This window comes from Myotis lucifugus, unplaced genomic scaffold (genome assembly GCF_000147115.1).
Source record: "Myotis lucifugus unplaced genomic scaffold, Myoluc2.0 scaffold_31, whole genome shotgun sequence".
In the NCBI taxonomy this organism is placed as follows: Eukaryota; Metazoa; Chordata; class Mammalia; order Chiroptera; family Vespertilionidae; genus Myotis; species Myotis lucifugus.
Genome location: NW_005871079.1, coordinates 2,162,809 through 2,183,068, shown reverse-complemented (window position 1 = coordinate 2,183,068; position 20,260 = coordinate 2,162,809). Strand labels below are relative to the sequence as shown.

Here is a 20,260-nt window from a genome sequence, read left to right as displayed (position 1 = left end):
AAAAACAAGGGGATAAGGAAAATATTGATACCCTGAATGTGTAGCATACCCTGACTGCATATCTTACATCTGGGTCATTTATGTCTTGATATTTGGGGACAGTCCTTTCTAGGAGTGGGTGGAAGTGCTGGGTTTCATGGAAATGGCTCATGGCTGAGGACAAAGGAGAGTATATTCTGTAGCACATTCAATGGAAGAAGATTTTGTCCCAAATGATAGCCACTCCTGCTCCACATCCACAGCAGGGCTCCGCCGAGGCTGCACTGGTGGCCTCATCAAGAGAAACGAGAGGCACAAGGAGAACTTTTAAAGGAGAGATCTGGGAGACTAGCAGGGAGGCAGTGGCCTATTCCCCTTTCTATGTGCTGGCCATGGCATCCCCAAGGACTGGTCCATAGTAGAACTGGCTCTGATGTCACCCAAAGTGAGGGTCTGAGCAGGAAAGAACTTATAGAGGGATGGACAGAATAAGGACCCACAAGACTCCACCTAAGTCTCCCAAGGTTAGATGGAAAGATATTTCAAGGTTCACTGTGGTTTCCAATCAGACCTCAAAAGATGGGAAGGGGAGGGTCTGGCAATTTAAGAGATGGCACCAGGGAACCACGAGCCAGCCTGCTGGGGAGGGAGGCAGAAAACAGCACTGCCTCCCTAGGCTCACCAACCCCAGGGCCTGCAAAGGGGAGTGCCTGGCTGAGTGCCCGCAGGCCATGTGACATGCCACACATACATATGTGGGCCAAGGCAGCCTGTGGCAGGGCATCCGGGCTGGACACCACCTAGGTTTCAGATCAGATCTAACAGGCCACAGCCAATATCAGCACAGCTAGCAAACATCACGCTTCAATTTCCAGTTGCCACCAATCTGTCCACAGCCATGGAGCCCACCCCACCTTCCCACAGATCAGCCCAGTGAAATGAGACGGTCCCAAAGGAGAGGAAGAGAAAACCACCAAGAAAGCAAAAAATGCCTGACCTCACTGAGCTGAGTTGACAGGTCCTCTGTGAAAACAACTTGAGGTTCTAGGAAAATACTTCTGCATGCATGGGGATAAGCCAAATGCACACAGATCATTCTCTGCCGAACAACTTAATAACGAATCCTACGACTAAGACCAAGGCAATCAAAATACAAGCTGAGAACAAGCTTACTTACGTTCCTTTGGAGCATTTCTGACACGAATCTGAAATAAGGCAACAAATGGGAAGTTAGAAAATGTAGGCATTTTCAAAATTTTTTTTAAAAAGAGGTAAACACGAAATTTCCATGTCCCATTTTCCATGCAAACACTCTAACACTGCACATGTTTCACCACACTAATTAACGATGAACAAGTAGTAATTACTCTGCTTTCTCGTTTGCAGAGATGGAGTGCAAAATCACAGAGAAATGTAATTTTATCATCTAACGTCAACTGGGCTGTTCATGAGTATTCCCATGACACTCAAGCCATTCTACCAGCTTAAGTTCGGGGTGGGGGAATATTGCAAAATGTGATGCTACAGGGATGTTAGAGTCCCTAAATCCTATGCACCTGGAAACATTTAGAAGCTGTGGAGCTCTCTACTCCTAATTTCCCTAAAGTGGAAGCTACTTGCTCACACAAAATCACCCTTAATTTCCACTGGGATTCTGGAGTAAGGTAGAAGACAAAGGTTGTGACATGGGTGGTGATGGGGGTGGTGATCTTACCAATTGTATCTGCAGGGATGGTGGTATTTGCATGACCCATAAAATGATTAATTCTGCCCTGGCTGGGAATATTTATTAGCTAAGCTTCCTGTCTTCTGGAACTCCTTTTTCCTTTGTTTCAGAATAAAATGTGAATTAAGGTTTACTATGACCACAAACACACATTCATAGAAAAGTTGAGCTGATGGCCAATGCTAAGGCGAAGGTGCACGCTTCCTTTTCTCTGGGGCAGGTAGCAGCCCCTGAGCTCCCTTTTCAGAGGACACACTGTAGGTGAAGGAGGTCTGGGGAATCAAGAAAAGTTGGACTTCTAAAATTTGCATGGGGATATGTTTGGTCTGGGGAAGATTTAAATCTAAAGAAATTTCTTCTATGTATATCTCTTGGGTGTTGAGTGTCATACAACACAATTCCTTGTCAAGTCCTCAAGGCACCTTGAAAAAGCCATTAAAGAAAAGTAGAAAAAGTACTTATAGGATCAGTAGAATATGCCAATGTAAGATAAAGAGTTCAAACCCGTGTTGCTCAAGAGTCAACTGTAACTTAAGGAGCAGGCCACACACACACTTAAAGCAAGTCCAACATACAGGAGACCAGATCTATAATAAAGGGGAGGAAGGGGGTAAATCATTTACTTCAAAAAAAGAACCCCTGATGTTACAAAGGGGCTTATCCTAGGACTCCTGTAACGAGTTCCTGCCCAGCTGGCATGGCTCAGTGGTTGAGCATTGACCTATGAACCAGGAGGTCACAGTTCAATTCCCAGTCAGGGCACATGCCCAGGTTGCAGGCTCGGATTCTGCAGGAGGCAGGCAATCAATGACTCTCTCTCATCACTGCTGTTTCTATTTCTCCTTTCCTCTCTGAAATCAATAAAAATATATTTTAAAAAAACACACACAAGTTCCCAGAAGCTTTAAAATATAATTTGGTATACAAAAATAGTATTGAATGCAATGTTTTTTTAGGACCAGATCAATTTCATAAAGTTGGGCAAACCCACGCTGCAACATGTGCACATCCCGCCTGGTTCAGAGAGGGTTTCTGGCTCCATCTCCATCAGTGCAGCAGAAGGACCGCTCACAAGACAAATATAGATGAACATACCTCTTCGTTTCCTCGATTGATTCCTCAGTGGTTTCCTTGTATTCTGGAACAGTGTCATTCATATCCATGCAGACTTTGCCCACAAATGCCCGCTGCCCAAATTTATCTGTGAGGCACACAGAAAAAGGACCTAAAGTCATGTGTCTTTCCCACACAGTACCTTCTCTGAGCCTTTTAAAACATGTTTAAACTAAAATCATTATGAAAACATAGGTGAGAATATGGAAGATTATTCATTAAGAACAATAACAACGAAACCCCACTAAGTTCTATAAGTAGCAAATATTCTTCCACCCATCACTTCAACCACCCCCTCCCCAACTCCCACTTCTAGGCTGGCCAGGTAATAATTGGGTGTTTTTACTTATTACTCAGTTTTTTTCTTTGCTTACACAGTTTGTCTATATTTTTACTCAAGTCATCATTATCCTTTTCCCCATTTTATTGCCTGGAAAAAGAGAGGGCAGCCTCAGACCCTGGTGTAACACCAGCTAGGAAGTTGACTCTACATTGGACAATGTTAATTTTTTTTATAATGTCTCCACCTGTCATAAGAATCTTACAGAAATCTTTCTGCCTTTCTCTTTCCCTGTAATTCATTTTAATAACTGGCCATTAGATTGCTCTTTCTTAAAACAGCACCTTGATCACATACCTCATTTGGCATCAAAACCTTCTTTGATTTTTTGATGCATATTCAAATCTCTCCCAGTCTGAATCATCCCATTCACCCAACCCCCTCTCCCACGCACCTCCCAGCCCCCATGTAAAGAATCCTGTCCTCCAATTCAGCTACTCTGTTCCATGCTTCCAGTGTCACTATACACATTCCTGTCTCCATGCCTTTGTTCATGTTTTTCCCCTGTCTGAAAGACATTTTCTCTTTCCCCATTTTATCTTTCCTTTAAAGCCAAATTTAAGACTCCCTTCCCTTCCATGAAGTCTTCCCAGATGTTCCAGTTCTGGGTTCTCTCTGTCTCTTCCCAAAATGGCAATAGTTATTTTCAGCAGCATCTTCTAGGCCTTTGACATCAATGACCTATGTCAGCAAGCAGTAGCGTCAGCATATCAGCCAACACCATTTACTAGCACCTGCTATGTGCTGGGCACTGTGTTGGATACAAGTTTCAGAATCATCGACCTAAATCAAGTTTCCTCTTCCTTACTACCTATGTGAGTTGAGCATGTTTTATAGCCTCTCTGAGCATCAGTTTATCCATCTGTAACATGGGGACACAATAACTACCTCGGAAGGCTGTTTGCAACTGAGCTGACATAATCCATGTAGAGTGCTTTGCACAATCCAGGCATCTTACTAAGAGCCCTACAGCCCGGCTAGCGTGGCTTAGTAGTTGAGCATCGATCGATGAACCAGGAGGTCATGGTTCAAGTCCTGGTCAGGGAACATGCCTGGGTTGCAGGCTCGATCCCCAGTTTGAGTGTGGAGGAGGCATCCGATCAATGATTCTCTCTCATCATTGATGTTTCTATCTCTCTCTCCCTCTCCCTTCCTCTCTGAAATCAATAAAAAATATTTTTTAAAAAGTGCACTACAGCTGTTCCTAAAGTTACTGATCAATGTGTATAGTTATTAATCAATTAGTCCTATCTGGCTTTTGTGTTCCCAGCAATTTGCACAGTGCCCTGAGTCTAACCAACAGCCAAGATATATGTCTGTTGATTATAATAAACTGTTGCCATTACTAGAATTAATAAACCTGCTCCAAAAAGCCCTAAGTTAATACACAAAATTCAGACCTATACACATGATTCTGGAACCAAAAACCATAAGTGAATAATCAAATTACCTAAACAATAAAAAACATCCAGGGGCCACAGTAATACAAAAACACCTAATTACTTGCAAGGAATGCAATGTCAAATTTTAGTAATTAAAAGGCAAGATTGCACATAAGTGTAACTCCCTGCCAGACATGGTCTGGCTGGCTTCCCTGGATGTGCTCATAAAGTGTGCCTTCATCTCCTCACCTGTAATTTCCGCAAGGAGCAGGGATGAGTCAGTGTAAATTGTTGTAAAGTAACAAGCTGTGGTTGTTCCATTCTTCAGTGTTCTCCTCTAAAAATACACCACAAAAACCATAAGTCACATGTGCCAAGAAAGTCACGTGGCATATACAGATGAAAATAGAATTCTAGGTCCCAATTTTAAAATGTTTTTATTTAAAGATATGACACCTCAATATGAAATACAGTTCAGATAAATGGCAAAGTACTAATATTCCAAAAGTGTGAGCTGGAGGAGAAGTTGATATTTTTGATTTCCTAGATTCATATAGTTCTATGTTGCAGAATTCATTAAATAGGATGCTAATTAATTCCTTATCTTTTAGGTTTGGCTGAGCATATGCAAACCGTATTGCATCTGGGAGTGAATAAAGGAGATTTTTCTGTCTATTACAGGGTAAAATAATTCATCCAGACTTCTCGTTCAAGCTGGCAGATTGGTCACATGCATCTCTCTCTCTTCCTTAGCAAATTTCCACTAAAATAACAGTAAAAGAGTACAAAATTTATTCACCATCAAGAGGAACATAAGAGGAGACATGAGCAGACAAAACATTTCAACATCTCCTTGGAACACAAAGAATATGGAAGAGAACCTGAAAGCAACTTAGGAAGAGAGAGAGAGGGAGAGAGGGAGAGAGAGAGAGAGAGAGAGAGAGAGAGAGAGAGAGAGAGAGAGAGAGAGATAGATGTTGTTGTTAATAGGAAATTGGCTCCAAGTCCGTCTACAGATGACTAAGCCCTGGCAGGACCCTTCTTCTTCCTGTTGAAATCAGCCAATCACCCCTAACCTGCTCCTTGCAGGAGAGATTAACTCTTCGTAGTATTTGGAGTATGTAAGCCCCAAAGGACAAGGCAAGGCATAGTCTGAAAAGAAGAGGTTGAAGAGAAAATCTGGCTGATCTCCAGGGGCCCTCGGTCAGCTGCTAGAAGGCCACACGTATTACCACCACTACTCCTGGCAAGACTGAAGGACTCTTCCCTGGCGAAGATGAGTGGCTCTACAAGAAAGATGTCCTCACAATGACATGTGAGGCTCACAATTGAAAAGGCTATTGACTTCTTTCATTGTTCATCTTAAGCTGAAGTTCACTAGTCAGTAAGAGCTACCTCCACCCAGACTTTCCGATCGACATCTCAGGGCATCACACTTAAATGTGAATGTATGGCCCAGCTGGCGTGGCTCAGTGGTTGAGCAGCAACTTATGAACCGGGAGGTCATAGTTCAATTCCCATTCAGGGCACATGCCCGGGTTGTGAGCTGGATCCCCAGTAGGAGCTTGCAGGAGGCAGCCAATATTGATTCTCTCATCATGATGTTTCTCTCTCTCTTCCTCTCCCTTTCTCTCTGAAATCAATTAAAAATATATAAAAATAAATAAATAAATAAATATGAATGTATGTTCAAGGTTCAACAGCCTCTGGAGGAGAGCTGCTATGAAAAGGAGAAGGGGGAGAGAAAGTCTGGAAAAAATAATGGAGGAAACAGAGTCAGAAGGAAGCTTGATTAAAAACAAACTATGATTATGTTCTAAAAGAATTAAAGAAGATAATCACATCTATGAGAACAGAATGCTATGAAAATCAAAGAACAAGAGCTCTCCAAAATTAAACATTTTATGATTACGTTCTGAAAGAATTAAAGAAGGTAATCGCATCTACAAGATGAGAACAGAATGCTATGAAAATCAAAGAACAAGAGCTCTCCAAAAGTAAACATTTTATAAGTGAAATTTGGAAATCAATAGAAGTGTTGTAGGGTAAATTAAAAGCAAACCCCTCAGGGAAAAAAATACTTTGAACTTAAATAATAAGGAAGAGCATACCCTATATCTCAGCAGTCTGTACTCTGCGTCAACCAAATGTTGAAGAAAGCAAATGAGCCCAGTGACGTTGTTGGCTAGTCCGAAAGGTCAAGAGAATTTGAAAAGCTGGATTTTTTTTATGTCAATCTTTTCAAATTTTAAGACACTTTGCACATGAATAAAATACATCTGGCTGCTAATAGAGGATGATTAGAGCCCATCAGCTAAAGATGAGGATGAGCCCTCTCTCAGAATCACAAGTCCAGGGGAAGAGCTAGTACCAGACAGAGACATCGAATTCAACTTTCAGCAACTCTGAAAGTGTCTGGATTCAGTGCACTCAGTAAATATTTACTGAATGAACACCCGAAGAAGCTGAATTACTAAGCAACAAGAGACATAAAAATCAGTGTCCTATATAATAAAAGGCTAATATGCAAATTGTCCCATCGACCGGAAGTTTAACCAGGAGTTCGACCAGGGGGCAGGGTCGGCTGGCCAACCTCCCACGTCCCCTCCCCCTGGCCATACATGAATTCGTGCACCGAGCCTCTAGTTCTTAGATAAATAGAATAGGACATGGTGTCCTTGAAAGAGGACAGGCTATAATAACAGTAGAGTGAGTGAATGACTTGCAAAATTAGACTACGTGTTCTTTAAGAATGTAACACAAAAGCATACACAGAAGCTTTAACATTTTTCTAATAGGAGTTACCAAAACAAAGAGTAGATTGCAGGGAAGAATATACTCAGAGAGAAAGAGAGAGAAATAAATTTCCCAAATTAGAAGAAAGACAGTTCTCATATTGAATAAACTACATATGAAAGGTAATAAACTGAAAAAAAAAATCTATAAGTGAAATTTCAGAACATCCTGAAGGCCAGCAAATTAGCCAGAATAGAAAGAGAATCAGATTGACATCAGTATATTAGATGCTGATGGGAAAATCATTTCAAGTAGAATTCTCTCTACAGTGAAAGTGCATCACCATTCGAGAGTCATAAGAAAGTAAAACCATTTTTGGTAATTCAAGGATTTGGAATGTTTATCACCCACTTTATTGAAAAAGGATTCCAAGAAAATAAAAAAATGAATGCAAAAGAAAGACAGGGGATCTAAATAGCAAAAGTAGAGTTCATTTTTAAATTAAGTGCTGATGTTGAAAAATAATAAACTGGAATTAAATTAAAATAAAATTTAAAATAGTAAATTTAAAAGTTAAAGTTTATTTTAAATTAAGTGCACATGGTAAAAAAATAAACTGGAACAAAAATCTCAGGAGGGTATAACATGAAGAAGGGAAGGGTTTGTAAGATTCTTGCCTACTATAGAGGAAAATGCTAGAAGACTTGTGTAACACTTAACAACTTAGTCTAATAGAGATGTAAAAAATGTCATGTCAACAGAGAAAACACAATCTTTACAAAAAATGTGCAGATAACTATAAAAATTAACCTTTTGTTGGGTCATAAAAAAAACAATGAATCATTTCTCAAGAAAAATAATCATACGAATTATATTTGCTAACCAGAGTAAAGTGAAACTCAAAATTAAAACAGAAATATTAGCAAACATTTTCTAAATTCTCAAAATTTTAATCACTTTTCTAAAACCTGGGCTTGAAGATGGAATCAAAATGGAAAATTTCAGCTATTTAGCAATGAGGACAATGGAAATATTACCTATAGATGTAAAAAGAAAAAAACAACTCTACGGTGCAAAACTCTGCGGTCTTGATTGCCAATTTGTTGAAGTATAGATCGAGAACTGTTTTTCGAAGGAGAAAATAAAAAACAAAAATGTCTCGATTCTATTCATGGGTGCAGCCCCAGCACCCCTATCCATTGCCCTGGGCAGTCTTCAGCCTAAGGACAGGCGCTAGTCAACAAATCTGAACTTTCTTAGCCATAACCTTGGCTCATGCAATTCTCAAAAGTGTGAGGGCCTGCTCATAATCAGAAATATTGGATGTGTGAACTGCAAATACCTGTTGAGAATAACACCTATCTTGTACTCACTGGCATCAAATTCTTACTCAAATCTCCGATATATGAAATAAGTCTATGGCCATACCACCCTGAACGTGCCCAATCTCGTCTGATTTAAGAAATAAAATTTATGGAGTATGGCCTGGAGGGAGTATCTAGAACTCCAAACATAAAAGATGTACATATCTGGATTTTTTTTGATACTATAGTACCTTGACAGTATATATTTTGACATCAGAGCATGTAACTATATTGGAATATTGGGCATAATTCTCTTAAATTTCAGTATGATAAATAGATATGCTTTACCTTACAACTGTTTTTTTTTTAAATCATACAGACAGTATAAAATTCAAAATTGATTTTTCTCTCTGGGTTACCTAGACATTTAAAGCCAAATGGGTGACAAACTCTAACAAATGCATGGATCCCCATGGCATATATTTACCTCTTGGTTTTATTTAATTTTTCCTCTCCCCTTTTTTCCTTTGCCATGCCTTTGTGACTCATTTTCTTCTGTTGGGTACTATGCAATTTTAAGATATCTCAGACCCTTTTTAGAGCAATGCAAGGTATAAATAAATTTTGAAAATAAAAAGCTTTGGTGTGGTTAACACAATTCATTAACACAATGCAGCTCCACACACAGCTTTAGTCCTCAGTTTTTCTGGTGTCATGCAGATGCATGCTAAATATGAAAACCCACAATTACACTGAATTTATAATTAAGTGAGGCAGGTGTATAAACAATAGCACTTGCTTTATTCTTCAAAGTTTGGGTGACACAAAACCAGGAAACTGGCAGGATAACTGGTTAGTATATAAGGCTTACAATATTGCCATCATCGCATAGCCATCACTTTAGGAGAAAATGCAGTAGTATTCAGACTATGTGTACTGAATGATAAGAGGCAGTGGTCAGATAATGAGGTCTTTGCTGCTTTAATTCCCAACTGCAGAAGCTGTTTCTGGCTGCTGAGTGGATTGGGCATAGGGTTGGGGTGGAAAGATGGGAAACGATTTTCTTGAGAGAGTGAAAGGAAAGATATTTTTGGAGTCTTCAACATACAGTTGGCACACACTACAGCCACTGTTCAATGACTGAACTAGCCCCATAGCTCCCTCTAGTGGTGTTAACGCTCGACACAATCCCATATGCCCAGTAAAGGGACCATCCTATTTTCCCTTTTTTCAAAGCTATCAAAATAGCATGACGCCCTTCTAACTGTAGTTTAAATTTTTAATTTTTAATTGCCTTGGGTATTTTTTAAAGCAAATAGAACGCCTTCCATCTGTCAGGTACTATTCTAAGAACCTTACAAATTAACTGGCTTAATTATCATAACAATCTGGTGAAATAGGTGCTATCATTCTCTCTCTCTCTCTCTCTCTCTCTCTCTCTCTCTCTCTCTCTCTCCCTCCCTCCCTCCCTCCCTCCCTCCCTCTCCTTCTCCCTCTCTCTTACAGATGGGGAAGATGAGCCACAGAACTTTCCAAAGGTTACTCAGGTATTCTATACGGTCCCCAGAACAGTATTGTGAATTAGCAGGAGTAAGGGAACACGCATATGCATTAAACCCAAATTTAGTGAAGTAACACACAAAGAGTAAAAGATGGAGAGTGGTGAGAGCCCATCTAATTGGGGAATCTGGGAATCTGAACTCAAATTCGCTCTTTGCTGGTGACTAGCTGTGTAGATGGGGTGGTCACAAACTCAGTGGGCCATGAAAGAACTAAAATAAACCTCTGTAGCCCATTCTAGCCTTACCTGCCTGTGTTCTATACTTACAACATGCTCCAAGTAATGGATGTTTCTACAGGTGACCAAACATCATACGCCAGCACTCACAAGCAGGATACTTACGACAACCCTGGTATATACTTCTTCAGCAAAGTCCAAGTTCTTGAACTTGAGTTCTGTAGGAAACGTGTACTTGGTCAGCCACTGCAGAAGCGGCAGGTCAACGTTACTCCCAGCAAAGGAATACTGAGCGGCATGGATGTGTGTATCAACCAGCCCAGGCATGAAGAACTCACTGGAAATTAAGATGAGAGAAAAAGAATTTAATAGCATCTGTCGTCGTTTTCCATATGTTTACATCTTGTTTTCTCTTGGCCATGATTGAACTGTTCATCCCACATCCAGTTAGAGCTGATGCAAACAGACGACTTAATTCATCTAGTACTAATATATAGAGATCAAGATAGAAAAATGAAGCTCTGCTAGGAGAGAGATAGCTCCCCAGTTGGAATGACTGGTGTGAGGTTAATCACAGATGATGAAGGGAGGAAGAAGCTGAGGAGAGGGCCATGAACACAAAGGACAGGTGTCAGAGAAACTGCTGGACAGATGGGGAGCTTGCTTTGAAAATATTTGGTAGTGAATGTTGGGATGGTAATGTAGGGGAGGAGGGAGAAAGCTACATTTTGTTTTCCATTAGGAGAAGCCCAAGCATGCTCTGAAGGTAGCAGAGATAAAAGAAGTAAAGGAGATAATTCAGGGTGCAAAGTCTTCCGAGGCAACGGAACACCAGCGACTTATTGCATCAGAAATGTGATTTTTATCCAGAAAAGCTAACAATCCTTTTTAGGACACAGGAAGCATTGTGGAAGGCTTAGTAATAGAAACATTCACATAATCAAGGTCTAGTCAAGGACTTATATTACTGATAGTAGCACGTGCTAGAGCAGGGGTGGGCAAACTTTTTGACTCGAGGGCCACAATGGGTTCTTAAACTGGACCGGAGGGCCGGAACAAAAGCATGGATGGAGTGTTTGTGTGAACTAATATAAATTCAAAGTAAACATCATTACATAAAAGGGTATGGTCTTTTTTTTTTTTTTTTTTTTTAGTTTTATTCATTTCAAACGGGCCGGATCCGGCCCGCGGGCCGTAGTTTGCCCACGGCTGTGCTAGAGTGTTTGTGTGTTATGTGAGATTAGAGGTCACAGAGCCCCAAAGGAAGCTCAGAGATGCCAAGGTCATTTTCGGACGTGCAGTTCGTTAGTGGTCCAGCCAGGATTAGAACTCAGTTCTCCACCCCAGCCCTTACTTACAGCTAAATCATAGCCATCAAAAGTCAAGCTGCAAAAAGAAGACATATGTAAAACTTGAGAATAAAAAAAAAAGTCAAGCTGCAGGCAAAGCAGAGATGCGGCTTTGAAGGAAGCAGAAAAGGTGAAAAGCTCTTTCTTCTTTCCTCTTTTCACCTGACTTAATCACTATCATAATTCCCTTAGCAAATCTCGACTTCCACCAGAAAAGAACATCAATTTCCTATTTCAAACCTGTGGCGCAGTCCAGGCTGCCTCAGAACCGAAGGAAAAAGAACAAAGTGTGCCCTACATATGCTTATTGAAACATCCACCTGTCTTCTAACCAAGTGGAAAACCTTAATAAAAGCTTTAGAATTAAAACATACGACTGACTGTCTATAAAGGCCCGAGTGACTCAATCTCTTTGAGCAACATTGTTAACCTGCTCTGGGAGCACAGGACTGTTTGAAGACCACTGTTTTCTTGCACACACAAAATACAAGGATATGAAACCAACATCCTATCTTTATTTAAACTTTTGGTATTTTGTTCATCACAGATTTTTTTGGCATTAATTTTGATTTTTTTTAAATATTGCATTAAACTGATATTTATGTTGATTACTGAGTTTTTGCCCACCCCACCCCCCATAAATTCTGTGCCCCAGGTAAGTGCCTCACTCGTCTCACCCTAATCTTGGCCCTGCCAACCCCTCTATGATCCGTGGCCACAATCTGAACCACTCCTACCAAGGCACTGTGCAGAGTTGCAATTTTCATGTTTTCTTAAAAATACACATTGTGCTGAGAGAGACCTATACTGGTAGATACACAGAATCTATGAAACAGAAGATCAGAGACAGCATCTTCTGTGGTATTTTAATACTGACTTAAAGAAATTCAAACGCATATATCTTACGTGTTTAATATGTAAATTACTTTGCATTTTATATATGATTTTTCTTCAAAGACTTCAGTCTTCCACCAAAGTTTAACCTTTTTTTCTTACCTTACCTCTTATTGGTGTTTTGTGCTTAGAGGTTCCTTTGCATCTTCATTTCTTTGATGAATTTAATTCCAAAAGCAGCCTCATAAGGAGGGACAAAAAAATGTGACGACCCACAAATGTGTTCGCCCCTCCCCATCCTCCAACCACTTCACCATCCTCTCCCTCCCTCCCAGCCTCCACTTCATCCACTCCCAAGCCTTCTTCTAATCTCTGATTCCCAAGGCATGCAAGCCTTGTTCCTCAACATATATTCTCATGAAAATCTAGCAACAGGAAGCAGACGGTAACAGTAGAAGTCACTGGGATTCTCTCCATGCTCACTGGATTCATCTCTATGCCCATTGCCTGCAAGCATGCAGGCCAATAGAGAGGCAGCAGAGGGAGGGAAGGAGGTAGGAGATGTGAGTATAAATGCAAATGCAACAAAATTTTATGGCCAGTTACCTCCTTCTCTCTGGACTATGGTCAGCCCTTCTGCCTTAAAGCCTTAGGGGTAACACAGTTCACAGATCTGCTACAGGGGACACTGTGACCTAGGACAATCCTTTTGCTAACAGCCCAGGAATCAAGCTCAGAGAAAGGAAGTGGCTTGCATTACAGTTAACAGCCACAAACTGTAGCATGAGGATTCACTCCACGTGTTCTAATTCCGACTTCAGTGTTCTTCTCATTACATTACTCTAAGGTCACTTTCCAAGTTAAATGTTTTTAGAATGAAAATGATTTTGATTGACTTGGGAACGTTCACTGACTTTGGAAATATACGTGGCCTGAAACAAGATTAAATCGCTGAGTTAAAAAAGAAAAAGTATCTCCATTTCCATGAAACAAATCAAGCAGACTACGATGAATGTGGGCAATCACAAGAAACACGTTTTGAGCAAATTATTTAAAACTACTAAAAATAGTTGGAATATGAGATTGCAGCTCAAATACATTTTTAGAGCTAGGCCTTACCTCACCATGCTGTCAGCTATTGCTCCCCAAATCTCTCTCCTATCCTCCCAACAGTGATCTCTATCATCCTCTTTCTTTATTTCCTTTACAGAAGGTTCACAAGCCAGCACTGTCATGCTTCCCTATCTGTGCACTTGTTTGTGTTCTGTGTTCCCCAGGGGCTGTAAACACTGTGGGGACAAAGACTTTATAGACCATTTTCACCTTCGAATCCCAGTTCTTGCACATACTAAGCTCAACAAATATGTGCCAAAGAAGTAAATAAATGATGGCAGCCTCTAGTACTCAAAGTTCCTGCCCCTGTTCCCTATTTACCTCCCCTTCCCATCTCAACCTTAAAGAAATAAAAAAACCTCTTTGCCTCTCAATGCAGTTTTCTTATCATTTGAGATGAGTTAATGGCATCCACAAAAGGGAAGAAGTTGGCTAGGACTTACTGTTGGCTCAGTTCTCTTATCTCACATGGCTTGAAACCCCATTCTTTGGCCAGCTTTTCTTGTTGAGATGCTTCTTCTAAAAACACTATCTTTAAAAGAAAGAAAGGAAAAAATTACAAATTAATGACACGTCATTTGTCACTACTAAATATCTAAATAAGCGGTTCTCAACCTGTGGGTCGAGACCCCTTTAGGGGTTGAACGACCCTTTCACAGGGGTCACCTAAGACCATTGGAAAACACATATATAATTACATATTGTTTTTGTGGTTAATCACTATGCTTTAATTATGTTCCATTTGTAACAGTGAAAATACGTGCTGCATATCAGATATTTACATTACGATTCATAACAGTAGCAAAATTACAGTTATGAAGCAGCAACGAAAATAATTTTATGGTTGGGGGTCACCACAACATGAAGAACTGTATTAAAGGGTAGCGGCATTAGGAAGGTTGAGAGCCACTGATCTAACTCTTTTTAAAAGAGACTATACTATAGTTGAGTTCATTTTAAAAGGTAGTTGATACCAAACGGGCTTGAGTTTAGAGGCTAAAAGGCAGGTGTTTGCCTTTGCTTGCCCAAAGAAGTAAATTGCATGATATTTCTTCTTTTCTACCATTCTACAGATATAAGTATGGCTTCAAAATTCTAATTTGGAGATACAGGGTACGAAAAATGGCTAACTGGGCTCTGGCCAGTGTGGTTCAGTTGGTTGAGTGCCCCCCAATGCACCAAAGGTGGCTGGTCAGGACACACAGTCAGGCTGTGAGTTTGATCCCAGTTGTAGGCAACAGATCGATGTCTCCCCCTCACATTGATGTTTCTCTCTCTCTCTCTCTCTCTCTCTCTCTCTCTCTCTCTCTCTCTCTCTCTCTCTCTCTAAAAATCCATAAAAAAATTTTAAAAGTAGCTAATTGATATTTTTTTTCTTTCCCAGCCCTGAAAATGATTACAGAAAGCAATTGTTTATAGAAGGTATACCTCAATTACAGATGACTGAAAGATTTTTGTGAGGCTATTATGGGAGACTAAAGTCTAGCCCTAGTAGTGTATCATTGGGCAATTTATTAATACTGAATATAACTGCTCATAATTGCCTGACAATTGAGTCTTAGCATGAACGATGTTGTTCTGATACTAGATGTCTGCTATGTCCTTCTAGTACCGTGTAGGAGACACCAACAGAGTGATCTCTCGGGTTAGACTTATGAGGTCTGAAGCCCATGGGCCACAGCTGGGAAACCTCAATGGGTCTCTCAGTTTTTTCTGGTCTGGTTTCCCCATCTGCAAACAGCGGGTAACACCAGCACATACCTCACAAGGCTATTGTGAGGCCTAACTATGAACATTTGAGCAAACAAGTTAGCACATCCTTGGAACATGTTAAATTTTAGAAACATTATACCTATTGTTGATCATTTTTAAAGTACAGTGTGATTGCTTTCTCTATAAAAATGGTTTGCAAAGCAAGAAAGGACAAGGGTCAATGAAACATATATGCAGGGAATTTTTAAATGTAATATTGTTTCATTTTTAAATGTAATATTGTGAGAAAAAAACATTTTATGGAACATGAAATACTAAAAAAACACACCTATAGATAAAATAAATCTAGTTAATTAGAAGCAAGGCAATATACTGCAAAAAAAAATTGTTTATAGAACTGAAAATAAACTTCCTTATTCATTGAAGATATCCTTTTTTAAAAAATTCAACTATTTTTAGAAGAGAAATGAAGATTTAATTCCTACAAATAAGGAAAAGTAATTCAATGATTCAAAAAATACACTAGAATAAATAAATATCAAAGCGGATACATAATTAATCAAAACAGCTAACAAAGAACAGATAACATCTGTGCCAGGTAAAGAGCCCCAGAGTGTGCAAAAGAATGGACCATAAAAACAGAATTTGTTAATATGTCTCAGAACTGATTTAACAGTAAAGCAATCAATCAATAATAAAATATTTGTAAAACACTATATTCCCACATTTAAAAATATATTTGAGATAAATGTTTTTGAGAAAAATATAAATTATCAAAATTTAGTCTGGAGAGATAGGAAAACTGAATATACCAATAGCTTTAGAAAAATCTGAGAAAATTTTACTAATTCAGGAAACCATATGGTTCAGAACCATGCTGTCTAATAGAAATATAATTTCCATCACAAATGCATATGTAACTTTAAATTTTCTAGCAGCCACACTAAATATGTAAGACAAAACAGGTAAAATTAATTTTAATAATATGTTTTATTAAACAACATAGATGGCCATGATAAAAGATTATCTTGTCAAATTGAAATCAATATAAAAGTTATACATTTTATTTGGGGGGTATTCCAGGCTTTAAATTCCCAGGTGTATTTTGCATTTAAAGTATATTTCAACTGAGTTGCTCAATTTTCATGAGAAATATTTTATATATTTAGATTTTATGTAATTTACAAAAAGTAGACTCACATATCCAGGTTGTTCCAAAAACACTTAAAAGTTTTCCAAAACTGAGATGAGTATCAATTTTTAAATGGAAAATTAAATTAAAATAAGAAATAAAAAAGTTAGTTCATTGGTCTTGCTAGCCGCATTTCAAGTGCTTAATATACTGCATTGGACAGCACTCATTCAGAGAATTTCTTACCAAGTTCTTTCCGGCTAACAAAGAACAGATAATGTCTGTGCTAGGTAAAGAGCCCCAGAGTGTGCAAAAGAATGGACCTCTATGTTTACAAAGCTGGCATAATCCTCATAACAAAACCTGACAAAGCACATGCCACACATACATAAAAACATACATACAAACAGAGTGAAAATTACAAGCCAATGCCATTTGTTATTTCATAATATGGATGCAAAAATAATCTCAATGATATACTGGCAATAAAAAGCAAAAGTATATTAAAATAATAATTCAGCATGTCTGCAACATGTAAGCCTCAATTATTCTGACCAAGCAAGATACATCTTCTATCAAGGTATAACAGATTTTTAGTATTTAGGCAAGAACCCAACTCCTTTAAGAATGCTAGAATAACCCTAGCTGGTTTGGCTCAGCAGATAGAGCCCTGACCTGCGGACTGAATGGTCCCAGGTTTGATTCCGGTCAAGGGCACATGCCCGGATTATGGGCTCGATCCCTAGTAGGGGGCATGCAGGAGGCAGCCAATCAATGATTCCCTCTCATCGTTGATGTTTTACTCTCTTTCCCTCTCCCTTCCTCTCTCTCTCTCTCTCAAAACAAACAAACAAACAAACAAAAAAGACTGCTGGTATAAACCCACCCACCCTCTTAACTGTTATCTTCAGTTGACACTCAAGCTGGAATTCACCTGCTCCTCACATATACAACAGGGATCTTGATCTGTATCATTATTTTTATTAAAGCTCTGTATTCCTTGTCCCTGACTGAGCTCCGTCCCACCCCTCTCCACTTACCAAAACCCTTCACTGCGACCTCTTGTTACTGCCCCTCCATAAGCACCAAACTCCTCTATCCGTTCAGATGTGCTCTGAGTTTCTCCCTCCTAGTAGCTGGGGCTCTACCCCAAGGACATGGCTTCCCCTGTGCTTCTCAAAGGGCAGGTGTTCAGACATCAGGCTCAGGCAATGAGTGTGATGCCTTTGGTACCCACCACAGCCATTTCCAAACCATTTTTCCTTCAGCTTCTTGTAAACAAAGAAGGCTCCTCTAAGACCTGCCCCTTTCAGCTTTCAAGAACATCTACCCCTCTTTTTGTAGTTCTCCTTTACCAGCCTTTCTCTCATTGTTCAAATCTGTTGATGCCTGCCTCACACCCTTTCTCTCCACTCCACACCCTGCTCTTCCTTCCTTATAATATCAACCTGGACAAGCCTTTTGAAACCATGGCCAGCTACTTCCATGAACACATCTTCAGTCATTTGTTCATGAACTGCTCTACCTCGAAAACTCCCAAATCACAATTTCTTCTTTTACCTATTTGTCATTTCAACTACTCCAATCAATCTTCCATCTTAAAAAGCCCTCCCTTTACCTTCTCCCCTACACTTTTCCTCAGTTCATCAGCGGTCTTCTTTCACCATTTTCCTTGTCCAGCTTATATTCTACCATGTATTATTTCATATTGCTTATGAATTTTAATTAACCTACACCTGGCACAAGTTCAAACCTAAATGAACACAACTGTCCCCTCTTCTGAGTTGCACATGGTTGATGGAATATCCAGTCATCAAGCTCAAATGTGCTACTACCAATGCCTGTGCCTGGCACCCTAAGGTATTTCTTTAGCACTGTGGTCTTTACTTTCAATAAAATTTACAGGAGACCTGATTGCTTATCTGCTGAGAGATTATTAAAAATATTTTTGATGATAGATTAATATATAATTTTTATCAAATAACTCAGGAGTTCAAACAATTGAGAGATATTGCTCCTCCCATCACCATCTACTTGATTTGTGTGAAAATAATTCTCAGCACTTTCTTCTGTAAAAATAAAAAATAAGAAAAAATTGATGGTGCTCATATTTCATTCATTCTACAAAGTAACACTCATTTATAGATATATTTATATAGTTGAGTAAAAAACAGCCTTTTAATTTCACATATAACAAATTGCCTTTCAACATGTGTAATATATTTTAAAACTTCCTTTTGGTCCCAGGAAGTTTTAAACATTTAAATTTACAAGCACAAATTTTATTTTATTGGTTGCTCAATAAAAGACATTCAAGTGTAAAACTAGATTTCATTAGCACAACCCTGTAAGGGAAGTAGAATAGAATTAGTAATTCAAGAAGGAAAAGGGACTACATAGCATTTTAGATCTTTAAGGAGGAGCTAGCTAATGATTCTTAGAAAATTCGTTAAAGTAGATATCAAATCACTACATCTTCATTCCATCAAACACATTAGAAAATAATGTCACAGATGAATAGATAAAGAAGTGGAGAGGGGAGAGAGAGAGAGAGAAACACCAATGTGAGAAAGACACATGGATTGGTTGCCTCTAGCATGCTCCTCGACTGGGGGCAGACAGCAAACCCACCCTTGACTGGGAATCGAACCTATGACCCTTTGGTGCACTGTCTGATGCTCTAACCACTGAGAACTCTGGCCAGGGTTCGAGATTTATTTTAAAGAAATCTCTAAAGATATTTTGGAAAACAAATATGGCAAAACTACAACATATCATTGATGTTTTCTTTCTAGGGCAATGGGTCTTTCAACCTGGAGTTACCTGGGTTTATGCGGCCCTTCATTCACTTATTCAAGCATTCACCTTTAAGAGTGCCTATTATCGCCAAACCGGTTTGGCTCAGTGGATAGAGCGTCAGCCTGCAGTCTGAAAGGTCCCAGGTTCGATTCCAGTCAAGGGCATGTACCTTGGTTGCGGGCACATCCTCAGTAGGAGGTGTGCAGGAGGCAGCTGGTCGATGTTTCTCTCTCATTGATGTTTCTAACTCTCTATCCCTCTCCCTTCCTCTCTGTAAAAAATCAATAAAAATATATATTAAAAAAAGAGTGCCTATTATGGCCATGGTCTTCCTCTTCACAGCCAGAGTCTAGGGGGGCTGGCAAGCACATGCAGCAGTCATTAAAAAAACAAATTTCATCAAATCATAAAGTCATAGATGGTGCCAGCTATCAGGAACCTTTCCATCTGACCCCTTTCTTTTCCAGATGAGGAAATTAAATCCCTTCTGTTAAGCAATGCCTCCAAGGGTTCTCTTTCTTGAAACTAAGACTATTTAGGATGAGCAATAATGAGAATGTCAAGAATACTAAAGCCAAAAGCAGATGAGTAATGACTATCAGCTAAAGAAAAAAAAATCTCTGCAAGATAGAGGCTTTAAACACCAGATGGCCAATCTGGGCAAGAGGCTTGTTGCTATGGAACAGAGTAAACGCCTCTACAGGCCACTGTGAAACAGCTCGGCCACCCAACAAAATCAGGTAAGATATATTGCAACCCATTACACAAAACCCGCTCTTAGGCACTGTAATGGGAGATAAAATCAGATAAAAATATCTGGTCTCAAGATTTCTGAAGATTTGGACACAGATGAGAATTGCCATATTCACTCAATTCTCCTCCAACAGATTAATGCAAAAGAAAGATGAAGTGAGATTGCTTTAAAAAAAATAAAAAAATGTCAGCCTAGAAAGGTAGCAAATTCATGCTACAATATCACCAAAGGGAAGCATGAGGTACTTA

General features: G+C 39.4%; 1 protein-coding gene across 1 annotated transcript in view; it reads right to left on the bottom strand.

Moving 5' to 3' along the window:
- The window catches only part of GDA (guanine deaminase), a 60,380-nt gene that overhangs the window by 19,796 nt on the left and 20,324 nt on the right, over positions 1 to 20,260 (bottom strand). The window contains exons 2-8 of the mRNA XM_014454101.2: positions 14,058 to 14,146; positions 10,484 to 10,655; positions 4,790 to 4,877; positions 2,801 to 2,906; positions 1,145 to 1,184; positions 1,036 to 1,037; positions 249 to 271 (exon numbers count right to left, since the gene is read on the bottom strand). Coding sequence (XP_014309587.1) covers positions 249 to 271; positions 1,036 to 1,037; positions 1,145 to 1,184; positions 2,801 to 2,906; positions 4,790 to 4,877; positions 10,484 to 10,655; positions 14,058 to 14,146 — 520 coding nt within the window. The remainder of the gene's footprint in view (positions 1 to 248; positions 272 to 1,035; positions 1,038 to 1,144; positions 1,185 to 2,800; positions 2,907 to 4,789; positions 4,878 to 10,483; positions 10,656 to 14,057; positions 14,147 to 20,260) is intronic.